This window comes from Photinus pyralis, unplaced genomic scaffold (genome assembly GCF_008802855.1).
Source record: "Photinus pyralis isolate 1611_PpyrPB1 unplaced genomic scaffold, Ppyr1.3 Ppyr1.4_LG3a, whole genome shotgun sequence".
Taxonomy (NCBI): domain Eukaryota; kingdom Metazoa; phylum Arthropoda; class Insecta; order Coleoptera; family Lampyridae; genus Photinus; species Photinus pyralis.
Genome location: NW_022170509.1, coordinates 10,227,302 through 10,251,150, shown reverse-complemented (window position 1 = coordinate 10,251,150; position 23,849 = coordinate 10,227,302). Strand labels below are relative to the sequence as shown.

At 36.5% G+C, this 23,849-nt stretch overlaps 1 protein-coding gene and 1 long non-coding RNA gene across 2 annotated transcripts; both read right to left on the bottom strand.

Moving 5' to 3' along the window:
* Positions 1–3,501: 3,501 nt before the first annotated feature.
* LOC116166095 lies at positions 3,502–23,504 on the bottom strand. Its single transcript, XM_031480934.1, has 3 exons — positions 23,399–23,504; positions 4,320–4,715; positions 3,502–4,273 (listed from the first exon to the last, which is right to left on the bottom strand). Exons 1-3 carry the CDS (start codon positions 23,401–23,403, stop codon positions 3,667–3,669), a joined length of 1,008 nt encoding a protein of 335 aa, XP_031336794.1. The 5' UTR covers positions 23,404–23,504; the 3' UTR covers positions 3,502–3,666.
* On the bottom strand, positions 17,586–17,991 carry LOC116166096. Its single transcript, XR_004144263.1, has 2 exons — positions 17,832–17,991; positions 17,586–17,781 (listed from the first exon to the last, which is right to left on the bottom strand). It is a non-coding gene; the product is annotated as an uncharacterized LOC116166096 (long non-coding RNA).
* Positions 23,505–23,849: the final 345 nt, after the last annotated feature.

Sequence of the window (23,849 nt, the reverse complement as noted above, 5' to 3'; positions counted from 1 at the left end):
CGAGATAACATCCGTTAGATGAATTTTAACTGGGAAGGACGTAATTAATTAAAGACGTTTTAATTTTCGAGCGTTATCGCCGTTGAGCAGGAAAAACCGCCGATCCCTCCATGGAATAGCCGAATTTTATATAAGGCTTAATTTATAGCGGATATAGCCTTTGGTGCTTAACTGTATTTAGATCTTTTTGCTTTTTGCATCTTTTCAAGTCACGTTCGTAAGTACCGTATTCTTTAAGTTTTCTCGTAAATTCACTTTAACAACCGTACCGTTTTTAAATCATAGATCTTTCTGCCTTTCGCACTTTCCCAAGCTACGTTTTGTGCGCTTTAATTTTGTTTCTGCATTCACCAGTAGCTACAACTTCCTATTTAAAAATGTCTTATAACGACAGTAAGAGAAATAATTTTTTCCATTTGATACTGCATCTTTTGATGGAAAATACAGCTTATACCTGCGCGAATTCCGATTCATTCTCCCTTTGTGAGTACTCTCCTCCAATACACCGTTTTTTCCCAGACGTGTCCCAATCGCCTTGGCGATTACACTCCTGCGATACGCCGCTCTTGAAATAAAAAGGAAATAACCGATTACGATAAGGGGTCGAGGTGAGGACTGTGGATGTGTGTCATTTGTACTGACGGGCGCATTTTCCACTACTCTTCCTGAAAAGGAGAAGCTACAATATAGTGAAAACTGTAACAGATAGTCGCTTTGCTGTATTTTTTGGAATTTGTATTTTATTCAACATAGAAAAATTTACACATATATCGCTTCATAGCGAACGTGAACTAAAGTAAGTCTGGCCATAACAGGCGATCACAAGAAATATTGGAGAAAGCGAGCGCGGTTGCCACGATGTCTTCGGACTGTGTTCAATCCATTTGAGCCGGGTGAAAAAACGAAAGTTTTCTATTGGTTGTTGTTTTCACAAAGGAAGGTCTGCTTCAGTTTTTTTAACGGGCGAGAGAAGTGAGAGAGCGAAGATTTTAAGCTGATTTTCGCTAGTTTTTTTCGAATCGCCAACAGTGCCAACAGTAACGGCTGGTAAAAAAGAAATTCTTGGGTTAGTGACGTCGTTGGATAACTAATTGTGCGATAAATAAAAACTTTGTATACGCAGCGAATTTAAAGACGAATAATCGACGCATTTTGTCCGCAACAAAACCTAGTTAATAAATTCGGCAAAATTAATATCAACCCGGCGGAACATTAGCATTTTATTCCTTTTCTAATCACTATTTCGAGTTTTATTTTCGCAAAATTGAAACCGGTTTGCTTGGATTCGCGATTCATACGATCTTTTCTTCCGTTAAACTTTGCATTCATCACGCAAATAAGTTACCAGGGTGGTGCAAAAAATTAACTGTAATATAGTGATTTCCTTCGAATAGGTGCAATTTTGCACTAGCACATGTGTAACTAAGATGTTGTGCAAGTTGCTATATCAATGTTCTAGATTTTAATTGCGTATTACATTTCCAAATTTAATCTATTTTCTAATTATACTAATTTCCTAATTTTTGGCCGGCGTCCCTTCTGTTTAATTTGATATTAAACACAGAGAGGGAGAGATAAAATCCATTGTTACCAGGAAAGAATATTACTTATGTATGTTAATTAGTCAATTACTGTTATTTTAATTTTTAGCGCATTTTGTAAGAATTAAAAAAAATGTGCTATTGTTTCCGTCCGTCCGGACCCACTTCTACCGTTTTGAACTACTTCTAGGGGAATGGTCCTAGAGTCCTGGAAGTTTTTGCAGTAGGTAGCCTATACTTTGTAGGTGTGGCAGACGGCCATGAAATTTCGCTGTCTAAAAGGGCCCCCCCCTCCACGAATTATTTTCTGAGATGCTGTTTTTGAAAGTAAAACGTGCCTAACTTTTACATACGACAACCAATTGGTCTCAGATTTTGCATACCCATACCTTTAGTGGTGCCAAGTTAAACTTTAGAAAATTGGGGGGGGGGGGGTAAACACACATGTTCTACCCTTAAATGGTATTCTAAATTAAAGGTCTCATCGAAATAAATTGGTTTGTACAAACTATAACTTTCCCGTGCGACTCTTTTTCGAGATCAGTGAGCGAGGGGCCTGAGGGGGGGGGGGGGGGGGTTAAAAATTAATTTTATCTCTCATTGTATTCTAATTAAAGGTCTCAAAGGAACAGTTTTCTACAAACTACTGCCCTTCTTTCTGCCCTCTGATCAAAGCACAGGGTGGAGGCGTAAGGGGGGGGGGGGGAACTGGTACTCCAATGAAAGGTGTCACCGAAAGGAATTAATTTATACTAACCATAGTCTTCCTCCTGGATCCCTTGTGATCGGTTATAATTCCTTATACCTTAAGACTGAATTGTCAAAGGAAAGTACCTACAAAGGGGGATTGGGACGTTTGGAAGAAATATAACCATTGGGCATGTAAAAAAAATTAATACATAGCCACTTGGAATAAAACCAAATTTAACGCCAGTTTCAAAATTTTGTTTTGCGCATGCGCAGTGCCAACTTTCTTATTTATGGAGGGATTGAATTGAAATTAGATACATAGCCACTTGGAGTAAAAGAAAATTTAACGCCATTTTCCAAATTTGGATTTGTGTAAGATGTGCAGTGCCAACTTTCTTATTTATGGAAGAAGTTTCGTAGGGGTGTTTAAAAAAAATGCGCTTTACCTGCACAAGGGTTGTGCACAATTTGTACTTGTTTTATTTGTACAAAGTAGTGGTCCGTTATTTTTAGGAATTTGCAGATTAAATTTGTTTCAACAATTTTAATATTCCTGAAGGAATCGACCCCTGAAAATTACTTGTATGAAACTGATTTGTATTGCATTTATTGATGGGACCCGGGTCGAAACAAAGGCTTTGGAAAATTGTATTTAATTTCAGTGATACTAGTCCTTTGGTTCGATTAGAATTTAGTTCAGCAATCAGAGAGGGGTTACATATTTTAAACAGGAGTAAGTATGTAGCAGGAATTTTTTATGTGTAAAAAAAAGTTTTGATAAGGATCAAATTTAGCATGGACACGTGATCACGATATAGGCATTGCATTTTTTGTATTTACTTCTATGAACTGACCCAAAATTTGATGTTCCGTATCCGCATTCAAGTTCACCGTTTTTGTAAGCCTCTTTCCGTTTCTTGTTTTCTGCCTTTTATTTAAAAATACCAGGGTAAAATACTTCACTACTGCTAGACACAAGAGAAAATTGCTTTTCACCTGTTCCTTGGTAGAGGAGTTAATGCTAATCTCTGGAACCACTGGATGTGCGTTTTTCATATGCTGACATGCGGAAAAACTATTGTGTGTTGCAGAAAAACGACGACTCTTTTGGTCGATTGAATTGAAAAGCGAGTGTCTAAAATCGAGTTTTTAGGTTCCTTTTTTATTCATTAGCATTAGCAACATCAGACTGCTTGAAACAATTTCTTTATACACCCTGTGATTACGTATATTACTTACATACGTATAAATTAAATAACTATGATCCGAGTTTAAAATCTAAGAAAATTCAAAGTAACTAAATTAAGAAGAAATTAGGTGCGACATTAAAAAGCTTCAATTGAACAACTTTGGAAAGAAAAACAAAAAGCGAAGATAAATACTTAAAATACGTACATTTTGATTTATCACATTATGCCAGAAGAATGCCCTAGTCCTACTTATTAAAATAAACAAAATCACTTGCGCCTACAACGACTCCGTTATCATCTAATATTAACTCGCCTGTACCTGTCCTATCAGGAAACACCATTGGGGTTGGTCGTACATTACCGTTCTCATAATTATCTGTAAACTGTATCTCCTTCTGTTTCCTAAACAAGCTGCCCTCGAAATTGTCGTCGAGATAGTTTCTGATAAATATTACCCCTGGATCTTGAGGTACTTCATCGTCAAAGACACTGGGAAACTTAAATGCGTCATTAATTGGCCTTGTGAAATATTTACTGGGTTGATTTTGTATTCTACGGTTATTGTTAAATAGATCGTTTTTAAACTGCGGGTATCTTTGTGGACGGGTGTTTTGGTTCAATAATAAGGGATTGTAATCATTTCCTGCAGGTTGCGGTCTTCCGTTAAAGAATCTAAAGAATCCACCGTTGTAGTTATTGAGGTATTCGATCAGACGGTCCGGATCTCTTGGGCAGTGGGGATATGCGTACATGCAGGAGTCAGTATTCCCTTTTGAAGTGTATCCTAAGAGGACTGCTTTACCAAATGATAGAATAGGCGATGTGTCCATACCGCCAATATATGGTAGAAATCTATAACCCAGTGCATAATTTTTTATTGGTAACATGGTGAACGTACCTGACAACCGAATCCAGATCTATATTAAACGGGAGTGACACTTTTAAGTCGTTTGATGGGCCTGACACTAACTCGCAAAGAAGGAATGGTACACATTGAAGTTCGTCATTCTTCGCGATTGAGTGTAAGGCGCTGGTAAAGCTCTGCTGTGGCTGCTGATAACCAGGCAAGAACTGAGGGCGTGGGGGATAGCCACCGTAATAGGGAAAAGGACGCATATGTGGATACGTAGCGAATGTAGGATTTTGCTTTGCTATAATTGCATTGCTTTGTATTGCCGGAATGCGCATACCCTTGCCGATGAATCGTGAAAACTTTTCTGGGTGCAGTTGAGATTCTGTTGGGCGCTTTTGAATCGAGTCTTGCTTGGATTGAACAGCATACTGAGATAGATTCCTAAAAATCGATTAAGTACGTTAAATTTTTCGTACTCGAACATTATTTAATGTAACTGGAATTTCTATGAGCTCGTGGCAATTACGGTTTAGGTCAGCTCATGATCTACGCAATTACAGAGGGTCCAAGTAAATGGATTTTAACACGTACCATAAAATCTCGTCAGTTCGGCTACCTGGACCTATACTGATAAGGTAACCATTTTGTATAACGGCCGCTATTAACAAAGTTACACTGCACTTGAAACTGTACATCGCACTGGAAATTAGTCGTTCATTTACGAAACAGCATTACCTATATTTTAAAGAACCGCAAATCCCACTTTAATAGAATGAGAATCTCTCTCCGTAAGAAAGTTATCGTAGGCGTCTTGCTTTAACTTATTTTGGATTGTACAATTCCATTTAAGTTTACTCTAAGTTGGCTGCAGCTCCCATTTCCAAACTTTTCACTTTTACTATTTACGTCACCGTTAATATTTTCCAGTGAGTAGGTACGTATAGGTCAAATATTTTGTTTAATTTTCAATCCACATACTTTTACTACCTTTTCATTTGCTTCATTAACTTATTACGCGTAATGTATATAAGTATCAAATTACCACTTACATTATTGTAAATATGGAAATAATGAATGGCCCAAAATAGATAAATTAAGTTCTTATTAGCGAAGGATTTTTTGATTATTTATACTGCACAAACACCTTTACAAAATAAATACCGCAAATTACGCAACTGGCAAAACTCCTTCAAGTCTGCGGTACTCTCCGCCCAAATATTCATCTCCAGGGCGTGAATGGTACAAACCCCTCCTGTCCTTAATTTTGGTAAACGTAAGGTTAATGGGCACTGAACACGATCCCGTAAGAAAAAAATCCATACCCTGAAACATGTCGAAACCAGTGAAAACATCGTGAAACTCGAAAAACCTATATTTGTACCCGCATCCGTTTTTCGTAAAAAAAAGTGTTCTGTTAAAATTCGAATTTTCATTTTTTTTGCAATAGGCGGCGATTTTAGACTAGTAAAAAACCCAAAGCAAATTGAACCTCCACGAAATTTGTATCCATACAAATTTTGTTGTCACATTTTTTTTCTGATGAAATTTGAATTGTCATTTATATTGCAGTTTTCGGAATTGCTAATGAAAAATCCCGAGTCCTTGACTAGCGAGTTATTTGAAAATGTTTAAAGGAGTTTATTTGATAATAGAAGTGATGTTTCCTTAAATACTGGAGGCAACGAGTAAACGCCGCTGTTGCTGCTAGTGTTTGCGACGGTTGAAAAGCGTGTATATCTATTTATGATAAATTACGGACAGTCAGCCCTATTCGTTTTGTTGAAGACGCAGTTCGTCATTTTTTTATAATAAATCTGTGCAGAAACAAGTTCACCAAAGTTGTGTGAGAAGTTTGACGCATGTTGTCCGATTACGGAAAGCGTTTTGTCGAGTTCAAAAAAGAAGCCAAAAGCAGTGTGATTCCCTTCGCTAAGGTTGTCTTCTTATTAAAAGTTAAATGTTTCTACCATCCGAACAGCCACCGAAAATTTGTTCTTTGTTCTTATTCATTAAGGCGGTTTTGTTTGTCATCTCTAAATCTGTGTTCAGAAGTTGTCAGCGTTTGTGTGAGTTTAATGCGCCTAGTATCGCATGGATTATTTGAAAAAACGCAACTAATGCCCGCCTTAATATGTCCAAACAAGCTTTGTAATCTTTTCTTTATTTTTTTGTTTATTCGAATCTAAAGTGCGACCCAGATAGAGTTTTCATGTCAGAATTTTTTATTCGTGTTGCCGTCTCGAATTTTTTTAAATGACAATATGGATGATTTAAATTCTTTCTCATTCCGAAATATGCGTAACAATGTTTCTTTAAAGCCTTATAAACTGCAAATCAATATATCGAACCATTTCAGTAGGAGAGAGCCTTGTTCCTTTACTGATATCAGATATAGGAAGTAATAAAAATGTGATTTTTTCCATTTTCCAAAAAAAGGTTAAATGTTTACATTACTAGAAAGGAGAAATAAGACGCTTTCATGTGTCGCAGGACCCACAGTGTCATTTAAAACAATGAAGAAATTTCTTTTTCATTCCCAAACACGTATGGCAATGATTCATTGAAGTCCACCAAACTTGAAATCAATGCCTCGAACGGTTTCAGTAGGAGAGCTTGGTCCCATTACTTTCTAGCCACTATGTATATACGTGCACATGTCATACTTGTTCGAAATGATTTAAGTAAAATGCACATTTCAATAACACCAAATTAATCAATATTTCAACAAAATTACTATAAGTTAATACTATTAACTTAATAGTTACGCAATGACCATCCATCTGTATGTACATAAACAACGACGACCCCCCCCCCCCCCCCAGAATCATCCAGCACCCACTCGGGTGCAAGCGCCCCCGTTGGGAATCTATGATCTAGCTCAATTCAACACTAACAAAATATTTTATGAAAAATAACTGTAACTTTTCCAGAGCGCGCCCAGCATCCGGCACAAGTAAAAATCTCGATAACTTTAATTTTATTAATTTGAGAAAACTTAGCAGCCGTGATCAACTCTACAATTTCAAAGAATTATACTACAAATTTTTATTTAGACACCTAGCGTAACTCTGGCTACCAACAGAAAAATTTAGAATGGAACTCTCATCTAAGTCGTAATTTGAGCTGGATTAATCACAACATAGAACATTTACAAATGAAACAAATTTATTAGACAAAATCAATCAAATAAGTCTGAAATCAAAATAGCCACTCAGGGCCAGAATACAAATACCACGCCATAAGCGATCGATTGAAACAATTAATTAAAGTTCAAGTGTTAATAATCCAAAATATCTGGCCAATTGCGCTTTCTACCACCACCACATGATACTTCAGCTTACGAAACTTCTTATCGCAACAAACGGATTTACAAGAGATAACTTTAACAAAACATTTACCCAATTAATTCCAGATGTTCGTTAACTTACTAACTGAACAATAAACAAGTTAAAAGGCGATTATCTAAACAAAAATTAAACATCGCATAATTCTAATACTACACATTGACCTCGAATTCAATTAATATCGTCCGAGATGGTGTTTAATCTTAAATTACAACCAACATTTTACTTTACAAATAAATGAAATCACCCATTATTATAAGCGCTAATGCCAAAGAAAACGTCCTCATGACGCAGTTTACTCAACAATATACAGTCTGTTTCAAATTAAGTCGGCACTATTGCTAACTTTCTTAGTTGTAAAGTTAGAACGACGGCTAAATAATAAAAATTCTGTATTGCTTCTACTGAATTCAAATCTGTAATTAAGAAAACAAAACAGCATCGCATTTTTCAGAGAATAACAAACATGTGACTTATTTATATGGAACACACTGTATACTATTACACTTGAGGACAGCTTATTTAATTCTCCACAAAAGTTATTTATGCACCCTACCCAAAATACTTCAAATAACCAAGATCTTTTAATTATTAACGATCCTCGAGATTGTTTATAATTTTGTATTGCTGTCTATCTGTCCGTCTGCCTGTCCGTTCGTCCGTCTGTCTGTCCGTGTGCACGATAATTTTGTGTAGAAACGTCCGATCGCTTTGAAAGTTGATAGACATGTTCCTCGGGATATATGAAAGGTCGCTATTGTTTTTTGGCTACGTAGACTAACTGGCCAAAAAGTTACCGCCCAAACCTCCAAAAAGGGTTTCTCTTATAACTCTCGTTACAAAGAACATATGAATGTCCGGTTTTCTGTGTTAGTAAATATTTCTTCAACTTCAGGCAACTATGCAGATGCAAAAAAATATTGCGCATGCGCATTACAACTTTTATTTTTGCGCAATCTCAATTTTTTTATTTGTTACGATATTTAATGGAACTGTTGTATATAGGCACCTCGAATAAAAGGGAAACTGATACCGACCAAAAAATTTGTTTTGCGCATGCGCAATCGGATTTTTTTACATCTCCGTTAGTTGTTAACCGAATTGCATGAAATTTTGTATGTAGGCACCTCAAATAAAAGTAAAACTAGAGCCGAATCAAACAATTTGTTTTGCGCATGTGCAGTCGTTTTTCTTTATTTTTTAAGATATTTACATGACATTTTGTATGTAGACACCTCGAATAAAAGTAAATCTGATACCGATCAAAAAATTTGTTTTGCGCGTGCGCAGTCGTTTTTTTTATTTGTTAAGATATTTAGATGAAATTTTGTATGTAAGCACCTCGAATAAAAGTAAAAGTAGTACCGAATCAAACAATTTGTTTTGCGCATGCAAACTAATGCCCATTCAAAAGTTCGTTTTACAAGCCATGCTGATCTGGTGGGACAGAATCACCTTCTTAAGGTGTATTGTAAAAATGATGTATGTGTGAAGATCTCGAGGATCGTTCGATATTCAGTTGTATCGGATTTTTTATTAACGATCCTCGAGATCGTTTATAATTTTATATTACTGTCAGTCTGTCTGTCCGTGTGCACGATAACTTTGTATAGAAACGTCCGATCGCTTTGAAAATTGGTGTACATGTTTTTCAGGATATAAGAAAGTTCGCGATTGTTTTTCAACTACATACATAGACCTACGGACCAAAAAGTTACAGCCCAAAATCTGCCCAAACCTCCAATAAGGGTTTCCTTTATTACTCTTGTTAGGAAGAATATATGAGTCGCCCTTGGAAGTTCAAGTGAAGTACGATTTCTCATGTAAACAGAAATTCCAAAGGTAACTCGAAAGGAACTCATTTTTGATCGCATATATGCAGGTACCTTGAATAAAAGCAAAACTTATGCCGATTCAAAAAATTTGTTTTACAAGCCATACTGATCTGGTGGGACAGAAACAACCCCTTAAGGTGTATTGTAAAAATGTAGGTGTCATCTTCATTGACAACAGCGACGTCAACATTACCTTCGAAATCATTTTGTATACGGCGTCCACTATCCACTTAATTACCCTGGGCGCACAAGTGCCCATGATGCCGGTCATAACATTGCAGCAGTTACCAAAACCCCCTAAAAATCTAATAGCCTGCACGGCTTTTAGGTTTTACATCCATCACTATTTACAATTATTCAGATCTTACGATCTAACATATATTTACAAATGGCCAATTTTCATCATTTTGTGGACAAACGAATGTCACCATCGCAAAATTGTATTTTAAGTACTTACACCTAAAACATATTTCAACTGCATAACGCCGCATTTAAGATTAATATCATGAGAACGTTTTCAGTAGTTCACATTACTTTGGCATATTTAATGCATAAACGCCCGTTGCGTGAAGCGGGTATAACAATTCAGCCACAGTATAACACGAAAAGTAATACGTGTCAAAGTGTCTCGCCCTTTGTGTTATAGAAAACCCTCGAATTGACAGTTCATTCTACTGATAATTACCATTAATTTCACGCCTTACGCAACGTCATGCAGACGTGGTGTTATTGACATACAAGCCTGCGGATAAATCATTTATTGTACATGCATAACTAATTCTAAAACTTCTTAATATGAGTGTATCTGTCAAATATTGGGCAGAAGTTCTTCGTAAAATTTAAATTAAAATAAAACACCCCCGGTTTCGTTTCGGCCGTCGACGTAATGGTGGTGATTAAAAGCGTGTTTAAGACACGCGGCTTCCGCTTTATGTAAACTGTATTTGTTAGTTGACACCTCAAACGCGTGTGTGACTGTTTTTATTCCATTTCCATCATATAACAAAAGATGGTATTTATTATAGTGATCGGATTGGGTTGATATCTAACTAGAAGTTGGTTATCTTTTCACTCTTGGGGAGCAATTGATTACTAGCATTCACCCTAAACCCACAAATCTGATTGTAATCGGAGAGAAGAGAAAATAACTGTTGATTATGCTTAGTCTTTCACGCTTACGCGTGCCAACATTTTTATTTATCTTATGGGGCTTCATACGCACACGAACGCAGGGTAGTTGCCGACAATTACTTTAAGACACTGAGAGGCACTGCTGCCTACATAAGTAGTTCGTGTGATTCTTTAGTCATGATGGTAATAAATTAAAATTTATCGAAATGAAAAATATAGTCTGGCATTTTACAAAAAATTTCACTTAATTATTTATAACAGTTTTTGTATTATACCTGAATCACAATCTTCATTTTAAACACTCAAATGCGTGCGAAAAAGATGCCTTTAAAACACACGTGCTTTAAAGTTGCTAAGTAATGATACTTCAAGTATCACTTTTGAAACTGTCATCTGGGTGAAATAAAAAATCCTCTTAGGTCGCTTTCTGTAAATGCAGAACATTTCTTTGGCTTGTACCTATCCTTTGGTTGAAGCTTTCACAAACGAGCGTAATTTAGGGTATGCTTCCAAATCTGTTCCACTTTTTAATGGCAGCATTGTTTGAAGTTTTGAATGAATGCACCAAAAGATAGAAGATTTAAATACCTTTGACATTTCCTTCATATATGCCAGCATTATCGATGCATTTAAGACTTTATTCGTACGTAACTTCCTATTCATCCATGGAAACAACTTTTCATATTCTTTATAATAGGCTTTACTGGATTTGAATTTTACACCTACCAACGTTTGTTTAGATTTTACAAAAAGCGATTTAACGGGAGGTGTATTATCTTTTTCAACGGAAATCGTTTTCTTCACAAAGACGATGATTTTTATAAGCAAACGTCAAGTGACATTTCCATGGCAATCATGAAATTACGAACACCCAGCCCACTTAATTAGACATGTATTCGAGTATAACGTCAATATGATTTCATTGTATTTCCTATTTTAAATTATACTGCAGGTATAATAAAAAATACTATAAGATACACGTGTATATTGGTCTTTAAAGCACTTGCAACGTTAAAGGCACTCCGCTTCGCGTCGTGCCATTAAACTCGTTGCGCGTGCTTTAAAGACTTGATTATACACTTGTATCTTAATATACTATTCTTGCACTGGGTGCTATCTGACGATATTCTTCGGTTAATTTATTGTGATATAAAATTCGATTGTTATAAAATCATGGCCGACTACTAAAAAGAAAATCCGAAAAAATAGTGTCAATTCCGTAAAATGGGAATAAGTCAGAAACTGTTAAAGATAGCTATAGGAACATGTAATATCAAAATATGCCAATTTCGATTTTCTATCTCATGCAATAGTAAGAACATTATTCCATTAAAAAAAACTGAGTTTATAGACTTTGAAGTTTCATAAATTTGGATCTCCATAGGGGCGGTCGTACGCAACTTAACTTTTTTTTAAGTGCACTAAAAGAAAGCCCTATTCATTCTCTACGCACTGATAAAAATATGTTGCCATGACTACAACCGTTTTCAAGTAATCAATTATCAAGGTACCATCTGCATCCGCCATTTTTTTTCTTAAAGTCAAAATAACTTAAAAACCGTAAATGGCAGATATCGACATATGGGTATCAAAAGGATTGAAATTTCACGTAGAATCAAAAAATCCAATAAAAAATAGGGGTTGCCATTTAAAATAACGAAGTTACTATCTACTTCCGGTGTTGCCGGAAGTACGGCCATTTTGAAAATATTTTACATAGATTCGGCCTTCAGAGTAACTCCTAAGTACAAATTTTCAAAAACCTACCTATTTTACTTTCCCAGAAACGTTTAACTAAAGCTCCCAAAAAAACACCCTGTATATATATCGTATGAATCAAGCAAATGATAAGGACTTCTGGGTTTCTAGTCGTCTATGGCCTCTGGTTCTGGTTTCTGGCCAGTAAGAGGGGGATGAATTAAGTTCTGGTTCTGGTTTCTGGTCGGTAGGAGGTATAGGGAGTAATCCAATCACACTTTAATTGGGATAAGGAGAAGCACAAAAGAAATGGGGGGAAATGAGAAGGGATTTAATTTCAAAGGATGGGGACGACAACGGCGACATCTAACGGAGGAATTTTATAACACATACATACAGGATATTTTTAAATAAAATTTCTACCTTACCAATTGATTGCTATTTTCATAAGCATTGCATCTGAAAAACAAAAGTTGCATCTGGTTACAGCAGAAGTGATACCGGAAGTTTCAATATGCGGTCTAATATATGATAATGTTACATATAAAATTGTATTTGACACATTTTTCGTGTCTCGCTAAATAAAAGAGGCGACCTCTTATCTGGAACGCACTGTATATTTCTTTTTGTTCGTTGTTCAAATTATGGCTAACATAGGTATAGTCAATATCGTTAACTCAACCGAAGGGTGCAGGTCAGGCGCATTATTGTCTATGCCTACTGAAAAATTATTAAATTTTTTACTATAAAGTGGATATTAAAATTGAGATTCATCATATCTTCATCGGCTGCATCTTTTTATCTTTCATCCTAAATCTGTTCAGATTCACCCCTATGGAGATGAGATGTCATTAAAGAAATATTCTTTATCTAAATTGACGATGTTATTAAAATGATTGTTTTCATAGCTTCCACTTTCGCATTTAGTAAAATAGTAATTCTAGAGGGGTTGGTAAAATCTAAATGACATTGTAACAAAGTCTTGTTCGTCGGTTAACCCGGACTGTAATTTGAATCATGATGTTGACATTAAGCCCTATAGTAATCCGTCACTGCACAACGCCAAATACTTTTTTTAACAACATAAAGAGAAGGGAGGCGAAAAGTGAGATAATGTTACGGATTGACACCGGTTTCAATTCCATTTAGATTATGCGGATCGCAGATTTCATCTTTTGAATTTTAAACCCGTGACGAAACGAATTTGATATAAATACATTTATTTCTCTCGGCTTAAGGCACGTTTAATTAAAAGTCAACTAAAGATATGCTTTGCAAAGTTTTAAACTCCAAAGCTTCCATCAATTTATTAAATCAATACACATTCTCCCTATAAAGCGCGACAGGAAACTGAAAGAGAAAAGATTAAAAAGATGAGTAACTTATCGAATCGAATGATTGTTCTCACCATCACAATCCCCTACAAGGCGCTTGTCAAATACAGACAACCCTGATTGAATGAGGGGTTTACTATTTCATGAAACAATCATGTACTGTTTACTTCATTGTGTAACGCATTTTTGCTCGCCCCCCATCGATATTTCACACATTTTTAAATAATTTTTAGCGTCGAATACAATATTCAGTTCCTTATACTCCACCCTTCCTTTAACACGCATTTTCGAATCCTTCTTCAGAAGAAGTCATTTTCCGATCACTATACAAAATTTGTGTTTTTTAAAATCGTATTATATTTTCGAATGATAAAATATTTTACTCCGCTCCTTTTTTAATTACATACGTGTAAAGAGGATTTGCACAATTCGAGTAATTAAAATCGGTTTGTTTTTCCTTGTAATTTGGTTGACTAAATTAATCAAAAATGCCGCGATCTATTCCAGAAAAAAAGCGCACACTTGGGGTTAGAACCTTCATCTTCATAACCTATATGTGACGACCTTGCCACTGGGCTATTATTAAATACCGGTTTATAAGGCGACACACTTATGCGTACAATTACCAATAATATTTACTCATTTTATTTACTTCGAAGCTAATAAATACGGTTTAAATGTTCCAAAGGCACATCGACGACTTGTACTGCCAAATTTCCTTTTAAATGAACAAATGCGCTTTAAACAATTGTGAGCCAGGCGTAATGCGTGACGACCACAGAATATAAAAGCTTACTCTATATTCTGTGGAGTTACGCATGCAATGATTTTACTCCCGTTCAAAACATATGGTGCACACCGAGCGGTAAGAGTTCATTCAAAAACCAGAGCACAAATAAAATTGTCCATTAAACGAATTGTTCTATCAATTAAAAGTTTAAAGAAAATCCTAATCAATTTCCTATACATACTTTTCTTATTTCGATACCCAAATACCTGGGAAAAATTAATGAGGTATCCCGAAATCGCCATGTAAGGGTATCAAATAATCGGTAACGCAGTGATTTTATTTGTAGACCCTTGTAATGGGCGTTCTAAAATTTGAGAGGTTCCATCCTGTCCATGCGACCTATGATTATGGACATATTTTTGAGAGCTGGCAACCACGCAACTTTTACCAAGAAGGGAAAAGCGGTCTGCGCTATCTCGAGAGCACCAACGTTTCTTACGTTTGGCATCTTGTTTTTAATGGCGGTTGAAAAAGTATCGCTCCGTAAACGTTTGTTGTTATTTTTAGTGCAGGTAGTAAAGCTTACATTCTTGATAATGTTCTGTATGCAGCATTTTATATTTTTGGTGAGTCAATCTTTGTTTTTTAAGTTGTCTTGATTTAACCTCAATGCAGAATCAAGTGTTTGATACCATTAACCTTTTGTTTGAAATCGTTTACGTTTTTAGTGTAAATGTCTCGATTACAGGGTAATGGTCTCGACCCAAGTTAAATTTATAAATTTTGATCATTCTTTTAAACATGTGGAAATTATCGAATTGTTTAACGCTTGATGTATGTTTCGATTCACTAATTTCTATAAGTTCCGTAGTTTTAAACGTTGAATTTGCCCTCCAAGACCTTGTAACTTTTCATGCAGTTTTTCACAAAGGTTTTCATTGCACCAAAGATGGGTATGTGCCACCTTGCTGATACCTTACTGCTAATCGATTCTTTTAGTTGACCCTTGACATGTAGTGACTGAATATTGGTTTGGTGGTGTGTGCAAACATGTCACCTCTCGAAGCCTACAGATGCTGTAGATTCTGTTTATGATTATTTAATTATTTATTTATTTATTGAAATAAATAAATTTGTAAATACTTTAGGAAAGAAATTGAAAAATGCCACAGGAGAGCACCGTTCAAAAACATTCTTTATTCAAAAAATTAGTCTGGCTATTCAGCGCGGCAATGCTGCCAGTGTTATGGGCACTTTTCCTTCTACAATCTCTTTAGACGAAATTTTCTTCCTCTCTTAAATCTTTAAACATTTTTTACTTTAAATTTAAATGTTTATAAATATTAGTGATTCGAATCAGGTTGTGCAAATGAAAATATAAAAATATATATATATATATAATAATCATAAACAGAATCTGTAGTCTCTATTTATGATTGTGTATGTGTATGTTGATCGTTGCTCTGTTAATGTTGTTCTTACAATTTTATGTTACGCATCCATATAATTACAAACAATTAATTTTGCTATCCAATTTAATGTTAATTTGTTGACTGGTTTTTTTTCTTTCTTGGTAAGTTTTTTTCCAGCCTATATGTATTTTTATTCGGTGAACCACCAAAGTTTATTCTCGCAATGTAATTTATTTCGACTAAATATTCGAGCTTTCACAATCTTCATAATCATTAATTTATCACAATAATTATTAAACAAACTTTTGTCATTTCAGTGTTTTATTTTGCGTTGCAAAACCTTAAGGGAATGCCTCCTTACCTTAGTTGTAAACAACGCTATGACCTGAAGTACGGTAGGGAAGGGACGCAAAATATAAAACACTGAAATGCCAAAAGTTTTATTGTTATGATTATGAAGATTGTGAAAGCTCGGAAATTCTGACATTCCGTCCAGACAGCAGTGTACGCGCACGAAAATAATTTTGATCCTTCTCGCAAGACCCCGTACTCATTTGAACATATTTGCACCTTTTGGGCGCGCAAATTTGCTGAAGTCAGTGCCCACCTCTAAATGTTTCATCATGTGCCACTTTTCGATTTCAAACTTAAAAGTTAAGTACACTACACATTTCTACGATATATGTCACCTGCTGCCGTCCAGTCTAAATTCGCATCCATTGAAACGGAAATCCCTTTTTATATCTCCATTTGTTTGAGCTCTTCCTTGTTCCCTATAAAAGAATAGATTTGAATTTTATCGGGGTCATTACCCGAGATTACTACCGACCAGAAACTTCTTCCTGTGTGTAGGTATTCCAGACCTGAAATTATCTCTGTGTGTACTCCAGACCCGGGGCTTCATCCATTTACTAGACCTTTTAATTTTTGTTTAGTTTTTATTTTCTTGCCCTTCATACTCGCCTGTCAATGTCTATCGCGTCAATTCTGGTAAGTATGTTAAATAAAATCTACGGACATTACGTTAAATAGAGCAGGGTTCGTGCTTAGATCAGTCGACCTGACCCAAACACAATTGTCATCGTCCTTAATGGTTGCTGAGGGATTCAACGGGGTTGTTTAAGTTTATAGGAAGAATCCTGTGTATACCAAGATAGCCCTGGCCGACCTTTAGAAACCATAGGACACCACAACACTCGATTCAAGGAAAACCGTGATACACTCTTGTGAAGAGGTACCTGAAATAAGATAGTGAAAGCGTCCGTGGCGTCCCAGTCTTCCAGGGTGTACATGTTCACTGTCGTAACTAATTATTTAATTACACTCAATGAGTCGCTACGAGACCAAAGCCTGGGATTAATTCCCGGCGTGTATACACCAAACCTCATCACTCTACGTCCAAAAACCAAGCGTGCAATAAAACCCGTGGATATATTAGCTTCTTCAACGACATTTTTACAGAGTTCCCTTTTTAAGCTCAAAGTTACTTGTATTGTAACAATAGTAACATTACAATGTATTTTGATTATAATTTGTATTGCAATCAAACATTCAAATTTGCACTTTTGATCACGCTCGAGGTACAAACGGTAACCACAGGACTAAAGAGCATCCTAATCACTGGAGTGTTGCCCTCAACTTTAATTCTGTCAGCAAACTGCACATTCGGAATTAACATACATTTGGTATAAAATACCGTTGCTTGTCTAAGCGCAATTTATAGCAACCCTTACGACGCATATTTATTTATTTATTTATTTTTTTATTTATTTATTATTCCGAAGACACGGTTGAGGTGTTTACCGTTCATTCACAGAAACGAAAGAACACGCAGTGCAATAAATTTATTCAGACTGTTACCTCCACTACAGTACTGCTTCATAAAAAGTTACTTCCTCTCAGTAGATGCAACAATTAAAACTTGCAGGGTCGCATTTTCCAATAAATGGAAGTGGGATGATGCAGGAGTTTTTACATGATCCGATCGGGATTGGTAATATACCCCAAAAACGGCAGGAATTGTCTACAAAAAAGCAATTCTTCTACATTTTAAACCATTACGAAATACTTTACTTGATGTTGATTTATCATCTTCACTATCCACGCCTAAAATCCACACAGATTTGCATAGTACACACAGCACTACAACCAAAAACTTCATTGCTATGGCGAAAAATTCCACAGAAATTGACATAAAACAAACTTCGTTTGTATATAATGCATCTAAGAAACGTTTTACTTATTTTTATACCTTCGATAAGAAACACGCGATCATAAAACTTGCACGGTGGACACGACCATAACTTATAACATGACGCTCACGTACTAGCGTATTACGAGTCATAAAGTCATAGACCTACCAAAGGCTGCCAGTAGCAATAGCATTAAAGGTATAGTCATTTCGGAAACGATAAAATTCCAAAACTTTTTGCAATGTGGGGCTAAATTCCTCTTGCAATGGAGTAGTACCCATATTTATAATGTGTTCTCTTCAAAAAAAAATGGTGAAGCTTTAGTCCCGCCATACTAGACACTTTATAGTTGTGTTTTTAACATGTTAGAGTATTAATAGTAAATACAAGAGATATATGGAGGCTTTAGCCTACTCATCCTATGTGTAAATTTGTATTTATTTTATTTGCCTTTATTTTTAAGTGAGTGGGGTTTCAGTCATGCTGCTACCAACCCAACCCACTATACATTTACAAATATCCATGCCCGAACCCGGATTCGAACCAGGGACCCTTAGCACCACAGTCTAGCATGGAACATAGGTTTTGAGAAAAGTTTACCCTGAAATTTATATCTGCTTGTCATGTTATCATGAAGTAGGTAAACAAATCGTGGCTGGTCGTCATCAGGGAAATTGTTTCAATAATTAAGTTCAAAACGTCCCAAATGAACAACAATTGCGGGCGCGCATTTTTAGAAAAATTCGAGGAGTGGACCTGAACATCGTCCAACAACGGAAGATAAAACAAATTGCGTGCTATTGAGGACCATGGCCAGCCATCAATTGTGTAGATTTGTTTTCATATTGTCAAAAGATTCAATTACCTACATACGTGTAACGAGGATTTGCATAGTGCAAGTAATTTAAAACGGTTTGTAATTCCTTGTAATTTGGTCGGCTAAATTAATCAAAAAATCTATTTGCCGCGATCTATTCTAGAAAAAAGGCGCACGCTTGGGGTTAGATCCTTCGTGTTCATAATCTATAGACCACCTTCGCTGAGCTACGAACGTGCTATTATTAAATACCGGCTTATAAAGCGACAAACTTATGCGTACAAGTAACAATAATCTTTACTTCGCAGCTAATACATACGGATTAAATGTGTATATTAGTCAATGCCAATGGCACATCGGCGACTTTAATGCCACATTTCCTTTTAAATGGACAAATGCGCTTTAACAATATTGAGCCAGCCGAGCTGGTCGAGCGTAATGAGTGACGACCACAGAATAAACGACCACACAATATCCCAAAAAGTAAAAATTACTTCCATAAGAAAGAACAAAGTTGATGATAGTTAACCGGAGACGAAACGTCGGATTTAAAATTTGAAACTAGCATCTTGTAGAGAGAAAAAAGTGGCCATAATAATGTGTTATTTATATCAAAATATATCTTTTTAAATAACTTCAGTAAAAAATAAAAACGATTTTGCAAAATTTCGGTGTTTTCCGGATATCTCCGAATTCGGAATTTTTGAAGTTTCAAAACTGCATTTTGTTAAGCATCAAAATACGCAACTTTGCCAAATTTAAACTACCTATCTATGTCTTACAGTTCCCGAGATCCCCATGGTGGTCCTCGAATTTGAATCAGCCTGTATATAATATGAATTCCGTATAGAACTTTGTTACAAGATGGTAACCATAAAACAATTCCCAAAAAACGTATATTATAAAATGTATTTGAAGTCGCATTTTACTACTTCACCAACTCCGTATTCATTTTAAGTGACTAAAAATTCACCCCAACGGCCCCAACGGGCTGAATATTTGCATATTTATTGCAGTATTTGAAAGTGTTTCTTAGAAAATTAAGATTATTAGTAGGTGTCTACCATAAACTATACCGAATTTGTGGAAATAAAACAAGTTCGTTTAATCTTCAAAGAAGCGGCAACGACTTTTTGCAAGGATTACCTTTTTGGTGTAGAGTTATTACGTAGGTACCTAAATGATTCACAAGCTTTCAATTGAAGCATTTGTTACAACCATGTAATTGCTCTATTTTCACTAAAGCATGCTTTACGTCGTCCTCGTGTATAGTCGAATGGTAATAATTCCAAAAATTGTAGGGGGATATGTTTCCGAATTGGTATAAAGACATACTATAATCTTTGAATATTCAAAGCTATATGAATAAACATCTTCTTCTGTTTAAACCCAATCAGATAGAAATAGAGCTATTCATTTTTGATACACACAACAATAGCGTTGAATAATTGATTATTTGATTAATCAATGCAAGAAATAATCGACTTGATTTTATTATTAAGTTAATTTTAATCGATTATTTATTAGCTCGATCATCGGTTTACCAAAAAGGAACAGCCATAGTATAATTCATTGTTATATGTTGTCACGATTCGCTTTTACGTACTTTTAATTCAGTCTCATTTTAAGGTGAGTTTCTGCGTATTTTTTAGGTAGATTTCTATCTACCTATCTACTGTAATGGTACCCGTTTACATCACTTCCAAGAAACACTCTAACTTTTGCAATTACGAGTATGAACCGATCTCGACCAAACTTTAAGGGTTGGTACGAAGTTGTCGTCATACCATTATTGATGTCAATTCTAGGAAGTCTGAAAGTTTATGTTTTGTTCGTGGTCTCTAATTTTATACTCTTTTTGCTTCGGACACTTTTCGCAAAATCGTCACTGTACGTTCGAAAATAAATACTCCATTTAAAGCTTTGCAATGAAATGGCAATGGACGAGGGTGCTCCCAACTCAAAAAAAGTACAGTTTCTTAAACAAATTTGCCGTGGTTTTAAAAGAAAGTGATTTAACATAAAAACTACTGCCACAATAAATTTATTCAAATCATTTTACCTCCACCCTTCGAAACTGAGTTTATTAACCAAATAATATAGAAATTGCTAGCAATAAAAAAACTATACAATCCTCGTTTGTAATTTATTTTGAGCCTAATTACAATTTAACTTGGGGGGGGGGGGGCTTAGCTTAATGTGAAACCAGCACCTCCAATTTCAATTGAACAGAGTAATGCATTCTACACTGCAGCAATAGATCAACAGTATGTACTAATACATTTTAAAAATTCGATTGAAAAGGGGGAGGAGGGGGGTAAGTTCATGGACATTTCATAACTTTCTTACCAGAAATACATCACACATCCTCAACTTTCGAAAGGAACTACCGCGAAGCCTAATCAGAGATCAACATTTATATTTAAAGTGGTCGCGAATATTTTCCTCGCAATTTGGGATATGAACAATCCCGAGAATTGTTAGAAGCATTTGAGCTTGGTAAAAAGAGGAAGGCTCTTTCTCTCCTTCCGCGCGGCCTCCTTTCTTCAATCATAAGATTCATCATATCAAGATATCCTTCTCTTCTGGATCCTTGAAGCTTCCACCCTCCAAGAAAAGTCAAAAGCCTAATATTCTCTTGAATTCTGTTTTGCTTATTGATTGGCTAATGGGTCCAAATTTCATAGTAGTGTGCTTTGAACACACATAGGTGCTTTGTCGGGTAAGAAATAAAATGAAAACTTGTAAGCGTATAAAAACTCACGAAAAAATTTCTAAAACACCTTTTTAGGATCTTTTTACACCCTTGGAATTCGCATTATTTGGCCTGATCGTCCAGCGACTGTACAGTACGCTTACATGCTTCCCGGCTAGTCTGCAGAAGGGGCTAAAGTCGCTGCTCTTACATTTGTTGCCCCTCTTTAGAGCCTCCATGACCTTAGGGTGTATCGCCGTAAGCTGGAAAAAGGTAAGAGTTGTGTACATACCTAAGCCGGCTCGTCCCAAGTATGCCATGGCGCACGATTACCGGCCCATCATCCTATCATCGTTTTTCTTAAAAACGGTGGATGCATACATAAGGAATGTGTGAAGGCTGGAGAAGAGTATGTCTGGATGTCATAACTGGAAAATGTCCAAACACCGTGAAAGAAGTCATGCCAGGAGCTCTTGAACAGGTGGATAGGTAATGCAGTAGCATTGGCCTCTCCGTTAACTCCGAAAAGACGGAGATTGTTCCATTTACCAATATAAGAAGAGCGAACCTTGATGTGCTCACTCTTCGAGGACGTCGACTGGGTCTGACCAAGTCAGTGAAATATTTGAGTTATCATAGATTGACCTGGAAAGGGCACATTGACCGAATAATCAAAAAGGTCACTGCATGCCTATGGGCATGTAGGAGGGCCTTTACATATACATGGGGCTTGAACCCTCGACTGGAATATTAATTGCCTTTTCACTGCAGTAATAAGAACCATAACACTGTATTGTGCACTTGTATCATGGTGTGCCATGCCCAGGGCAACCTACAGGAAGCAGCTAGGTAAGGTACAGACTCTCGCCTGTCTGGGAGTCACTGGAGCCATGAAAATCATGCCAACTTTGGCCATGAAGGCACTTCTGAGACTAGGCAGAGGAGGTAGAGGGTTGGAATGCTTCCATACGGCTAAATAATTGAGGATGAGTGGAAGAACCGATGCAGCCTTCGGTACGAGTGAATCTGGAAGGAAACCCTCAGATCCGAACCACTCCTCGCAAGAAGGGATGTTATCCGGGCTGTCTTACTAAAACAGAAGGCCACTCTCCCGGACAGGGAGCAGATTGCCCGTTTCTCAAAACGGAGGGGCTCTTGTGGTTTACAGAAGGGTCCTTAACGGAAAGGGGAATGGGCGTTGGTAGATATGTTGATAGACCGAGAGCTGACATCAGTTTCTCCCTTGGTCACCATAGCACCGTGCTTCATGCAGATAAGTTGGTGATCATGACCTGCGCACAGGCGGCGCTGAGAGCTCTGTCGTGAAACCGATCGCTTACGGCGCTTGATTGCAGGCGAACTCTAGATAGATTAGGTCTGACATGGTAAGCTTGATATGAGTGTCAGTGCACTTCGGAATAGGGGACAACGAAAGACCGGATGAGCCGGCTTGCGAAGGTAGTGGTGGATTCTTTTGATTCCTTTGAGAACCATTATTATTACGCCATAATTCATAAGCAATTATTTGTTTTCGTTAATGCAACTTGCCTGAATGTAAATTGTTGGTGTGCTCTGCTAATTTTTGTCTTCCATATCAAGATTCTCAACGGCGAAAAGTGTTACAACATATCTATACAAACATAAAAAAAATGATAATTTCCACAAATTTAGACGAATGACCAAATATATAAATTTAACTTCGGACCAAGACCATGTAATCAAAACATAACCATAAATTGAGCATTGACCATTTACACCAAAAATGATAACGATTTCAAACAATAAAAGTTAACGTCATTTTTCTTACTTGTGATTCAGTATTGAAGATAATACATGTCAATTTCAAAAACAAGGAATGAAAATTATTTAAAAAAATATATAAAAAATGTTGTATACAAAACACAAATAAATTATAAAGAAAAGCAGATATTACTACCTCATTAAGCAGCGCAAATAGATAAACTACATACTACACGATCCTCGCTCGACGACAACTCAAACTGAAACCTATGACCGTAGCTTATGAAGCGTTCGTGTTCTCGAGACTGCGCAGACGTAGTTCAGTTGCCAGCTCTCAAAAATGTGTGCACAGTTGTAGGTTATATAGACACCGTGGAACCTTGGCGCAGTGGGTGCGTTGCCGACTGCTATTCTGGAAGTTGTGGGTTCGAATCCCGCTGCCGACTGCTCTGTCTGGGATTTTGTCAGAGGGTTTTCCTCAGACGTACGTAGCATCGCATAATGCTAGCATTATGTTGAAATCTACGGGGCGGATGCTGGAGCAGTACTCTTCCCTCTCAGCAGCCTAACTCCGTTCCCATCCTTACTTTACCGTTCTCTGGCTGAAGAGGGTCAGAAAACCCTGAGCAGCCCTCCTCCGGTACCGT